At 31.9% G+C, this 5,650-nt stretch overlaps 1 protein-coding gene across 1 annotated transcript; it reads left to right on the forward strand.

Annotated features, from left to right (window-relative positions):
- The first annotated feature begins 980 nt into the window (after window positions 1-980).
- Window positions 981-5,228, forward strand: LOC105640128 (putative terpene synthase 3). Its single transcript, XM_089726277.1, has 7 exons — window positions 981-1,085; window positions 1,210-1,477; window positions 1,583-1,949; window positions 2,122-2,340; window positions 2,443-2,581; window positions 3,441-3,689; window positions 4,935-5,228. The coding sequence occupies exons 1-7, from the start codon at window positions 981-983 to the stop codon at window positions 5,226-5,228; spliced, it is 1,641 nt and encodes a 546-aa protein (XP_089582403.1).
- The last annotated feature ends 422 nt before the right edge of the window (window positions 5,229-5,650 follow it).

The raw sequence follows: 5,650 nt of genomic DNA on the forward strand, positions 1-5,650 counted from the left end.
CCCATTCCATAGAGCAATTTGTTTATGTTGCAAACTTTCATTAAGTTTATAGTATTTCTATTGTTTTCTAAAAAAAAAAAAAAAATGATAAAAAATAGTGACAAACAAAACCATGTATTTCTAAATATGTAAAGATGATACTATATATTATACAAGGATAAAATTATATTTTCCTAATTCCTATTTAATTTGGTGTTAAGACCTTGAGAAATTTTAACTTTTCATGAGTTCCCATTACTTTTCAAAACTATTTTTTGTCACTCCCCAAGCTATAGCTTCACACTCTCTCTCTATAATGGGTGTCAAAATGGTTTGGCGTGTCGGGTTCGACATATATTCGCCTAACACGAGACATGATTAGAGTCAACACGAACACGATCCATTTAACAACTGTGTCAAATTTAGTGACACGAACATGACACGAAGAATTAGGCAGCTGACACGAACACGACATGTGTAAGTCGTCTAATTTATAAATAAGTTAAGTAGGTCGTGTTGACTTGTATCTGACATACTTAACCTGCTTATAATATTTTTTAACCTATTTAACTCAAAGCATATTTAAAAATAATTTTTAATACGTAAAATGCATAGATTTTTCAAGATTCATAACTAAAATAAAAAAATTAATACAAAAATAAAGTTTAAATAGGTGTTATTTGAGTTATTTATATTTGACACTAAAATTACCTTTTTACTCTTAAATAAACGGGTTATTCGCCTAATCCGCATGTCAAACCCACGACACGGCACATTTACATTCGTGTTATAAATGGGTGACGCGCTTATGACAAGAACTTTTTTAACCTCAATTCTAACATGTTTATTTCGCGTATTAGGCGAATTTTATTCGTGTGTCAGACCCATTTTGACACCCCTATCTATATATAGTGTCAAAGCCTTGAAACACTAATTCATTTCACGAGGCTATTACTTATCTTTTCAGCTTCTTCCCAATTGCAAAACACAAAACATAAAAAATGGCCTTTCAAGCTGCTACGCAAAGAGCTCAGGTTCGTCGAACAGCAGAGTTTCACCCATCCGTGTGGGGTGACTACTTCATCAAGCATGTATCGGACAATAATGTAAAGCAATTGGCAATTTTATTTTTACTTTCTCAAAATAAATGTTCAAATACCAATTAACTTCTATGAAATGGTTTGATTCTTTAGAAACAGTATGATTTTTGCTTCTTAAGATTTTCTGCAGATAGAGAGCGTTTGGAGTGAAGAAGCCGAAGTTCTTAAAAAAGAAGTGAGGGAAATGCTTAGCTCTGCTGCTGGTAAACCTTCAGAGCAACTCAACTTGATCGATGCAATTCAACGACTAGGCATTGCTTACCATTTTGAAGGACAAATAGAAGAAGCATTAAAACAAATTTATACTACTTATCAAAATCTGAATGATGATGACGATCTTTATACTGTTGCTCTTCGATTTCGGCTACTAAGACAAGAGGGTTCTAATGTTTCAACTGGTAAGTCCCCCTACTTCCATTCCTTAAAAAAAACAAAAGAAAGAAAATAAAATATAACATTATGAGAAGAGGGTTATAATGTTTCAACTTTTTGCGGGTGGACAGATGTTTTTAACAAGTTCAAGGATTCAGAAGGTAACTTCAAGGAATATCTAATCAAAGATGTGCAAGGTTTGTTAAGCTTATATGAAGCTTCATATCTCAGTATACAAGGAGAAAACATACTAGATGAAGCTTTTGAGTTCACTAAAACTCACCTTATCGCAACCCAATTGAGTTCTCCTCTTTCTGATCAACTTAGCCATGCCTTAAGGTGGCCTGTGCGTAGGGGCTTACCCAGGAAAGAGGCTTGGCATTACTTCTCTATCTACAAGCAAAGCGAGGAACACAGTGAAACTCTGTTGAAGCTGGCTAAACTGGATTACAATATAGTGCAAAAATTGCATCAGAAGGATATGAGCAGCATCACAAAGTAAGCTATTTTAAAGGATTAAATACAAACCACTACTCAGATCTGTCTTAATATGCACTATGGTCCTGATATTTGATGAGAATTATCATTTTTAGCCTATATATACACTAACTTCTCAAATAACAGGAAAAGAAATAACAAGAAAAGAAATTAATTGATTTGTGAATCTCAGGTGGTGGATAGACTTGGATTTCACAACAAAACTCCCCTTTGCTCGAGACAGAGTGATCGAATGTTCGTTTTGGGCATTAGGAACATTTTCTGAGCCACACTTCGTTTTTGCTAGAAAAGTACTGTCTAAAGCCGTTGCTATGCTGTCTGTAATGGATGATATTTATGATGTGCATGGCACATTTGAAGAACTTGAGCTTTTCACCAAAGTGATTGAAAGGTTAATTTGTTAATTAAGCACACATCCCTTAATTAATTAGTTCATAAGCAAGATTTACGAACTATAATTAATCTTTTTTTTTCAATGTAATTTGACTTTCAGCTGGGATATTAGCATGAAAGATCAACTTCCAGATTACATGAAGGTGTATTTTCAAGCATTATTAGATTTTTATTCTGAAATAGAGGAAGAAACAACCAAGGAAGGAAGGTCTTTCTGTGTTCATTATGCGAAAGAAGCGGTAAAACTTTCTTTTCTTACCAAACAAAATGATTACAAAATATTTTTATTTTACATTTTTCCTGAGTTTAATTTGCAGTGCTCACAATTAAACCCTTGCTTGATCATTAATCTGAATCGTAAGTTTCAGTCCTAGAATATTAGAACTTAGATCATTTTGGTTTTGGTCCAATTCCAGCATTTGTTTTGATTTTGGGTATCTTCGGCTATATTAGCTGTTTTAGTAGCGATTAGCTATTAGCTTATAGCTGTTAGCTCTTTATTTAAGAGTTTAAATTAGAAATATTCAGTAAAATAACTGTTTAACTTAAAATGATAAAAAATTACGTTAGTTGTTTAATTAGTTGAATTCAGAGGAAAAAATATAAGGAGTATGATTATCAAAAAAATTTAATTAAATACTAAATGCTAAACGTTAAAGTATTTAATGCTTCATAAAAAACTCCCTCAACTTATAAAAACTATTATAAAAACTACGGTATTGATAGCTACAATCAATAGAAATAGAATTTTGACTTCGTTAAAATGTTGAAAGTTAGCTGAAAAGCTGTTGTCGAGCAGAATCTTCGACATGGTTTGGCTCGGTCTAGTTCTTGTCTGGCTCCTTTGATTTTTAATTTTGATTTGAAATCGAAATTTCTAATCTGATTTTGCGCGAAATGGACGTACGGCTGTCCGTATTTGATATAATAAATTATAAAATTTGATTTCACAATGTTTAGAACAATAGAATGAATATTTTTGTTCATATCAACTAAATATGAAACACGAAATTCCAAATGAATTTGAAAAAATTTTGTAGCATTTAATTTTACCAAATGAGGTTTAAATGGATGTTAATAGGATCAATGAAATTGCAGATGAAGAAGCAAGTTGGAGCCTACATAATTGAAGCAAGGTGGTTCAACAATGATTATGTGCCAACATTTGAAGAATATATTTCTAATGCTGTGATTAGTTCTACTTATCCCATATTGATAACCTTATCATTTTGTGCGATGGGTGAAGTTGCTTCAAAGCAAGTATTTGATTGGCTATTCACTGAACCTAAACTTCTATATACTGCATCAGGTCTTGCAAGGCTCATAGATGACATTATGTCCCATGAGGTATGCCAAATTAGCTCTATCAAATTAGTATTATCATAGCTAGTTCACTTTAATATGTCTTCTTGATATTTCCAAGAGTTTTCAAGATCCGTGTCCATTTTTACAGTCTACGATAAACCCGACTATCTCCATTCCCCCTTGGAGACAAATGAGCTGACCCGGGGAGTTTAATATTCCACTTTAAAGTTGACACAATTTGATGTGTCAACTTTTTTAGTGTGGTGATTGTGCGAAACTGGACTTTAAACATTGAAAGAATCAAATAAAAATAAAGCTAGATTTTGAATATATTGAATAGGCTAATTATGATTTTGAAAAACATATATAAAATTTAGGGGATAAAAGTTAAATTTTGAGATCACTAGTTCCACCCTTGTCTGGGAGAAATTTTTAGGTAGACTACCATGTAGCTATAGACTCATCTAATGAAATAAAGTCACATTAGCAATTTGCCTTTTTCTAGCTTATTCCTGTTAATTCTTTCATATTTTCTATTTGGTTAGAGATAAAAAACCTAGTTAGCTTGATTTAAGAGTTATTGACGTGGAACACAAGCTGCTAATATGGTTTTATTTTATTGGATGAGTTTACATCTGAGGTGATAGATTGAGTTTACCTAAGAATTTCTCTCTGCCTAGTGCATACATGCAGGCTATGAACTGAATATAAATAAAATATATATTTTTTAATATATATATATATATATATAACATAATTAGCCTACTCTTTAACCCACTAAATTGATGAAAGCTTTTGTAATTGAGAAAGTAACTGAACACGGGAGTTTCAATTTTTCACATTAGTAGGAAGATTAACCAGATAATACTTGATTCAGTATAAATAAGCATTTTCCTAGTGATTTATATATCAAATATTCATGCTTTTGGGGGGAAAATTATAGTTTTATCTAGACCTAGTCATATTGACTAAAGACACATGAGGTGGATCTCACGTTGAAATCCACCCTATATATATATATATATATATATATATATATATATACTCTCTTTTGTTTAGAGAGTACTATAGTACAATATTATATTTTACAATGCTGCAATTTCAGCAGACTTCAAACTGAAACTCATAAATCAATACTGTATAAAGGCACATTAAGGGCGCATATAGAGTAAGAAATAAGTGATTATTAGGTAACGGGGGAAGGGATAGAACTTGGACCTGTACAGTAATTTTAATGAAGTCCAATTAGAGAATTATTAAATTCTGCAATTTTTAATATATATGCAGTTTGAGCAAGAAAGGGGACATGTTGCTTCTGCAGTTGAATGTTGTATGAAGCAATATGGTGTGTCAAAGCAGGAAGCTTACGAAAAGCTGAATAAAATAGTTGCTAATATGTGGAAAGATCTGAACGAGGAGCTGATGAAAGAAATTGATATTCCAAAACCTATTCTAATGTGCATTCTGAACATTGTACGTGTAATGGATGTTGTGTACAAGGATGAAGATAGCTATACCCACTCCAACACTTCTCTGAAGGATATTCTGGCTACCTTTTTAGTCAATCCTGTGGCTGTTTAAGCATTAATCAGTTGCTTTTTGTTTCTGAAATGTAATTGGAGAAGCAAATAAATGGGTCTGATGTGAAGTTCAGTTTCATATATTATGAATCTGAAAATGGTTTGACAACATTCAACTTTGTTTTGAATTTGGTTTTCTAAGTTTTGCTTAATTGCTAATTATTGTATTTCTAATGATAATTAGTTGATAACAGTGAATATTGTATGCTGAGATTTTCTTTTAGAGCAGTGGGTGATTAAAAGAAAGCTTTGAGGCATGAATAATCGCTTTCTTTTAAGGATTTATTAAGGTTTAATGTATCAGAATATTCCAAACTTTGTTTACTTTTGCAATTTCACCTTATTTTGACCTTTATGTCAATTTTATCCTAATTTTGACCTTTTTGCAGCAATAAAACTCTCAACTACAATTAAGGATGGAAT

Source organism: Jatropha curcas, chromosome 9 (genome assembly GCF_041381405.1).
Source record: "Jatropha curcas cultivar XTBG-Jc1 chromosome 9, XTBG_Jcur_1.0, whole genome shotgun sequence".
Taxonomy (NCBI): domain Eukaryota; kingdom Viridiplantae; phylum Streptophyta; class Magnoliopsida; order Malpighiales; family Euphorbiaceae; genus Jatropha; species Jatropha curcas.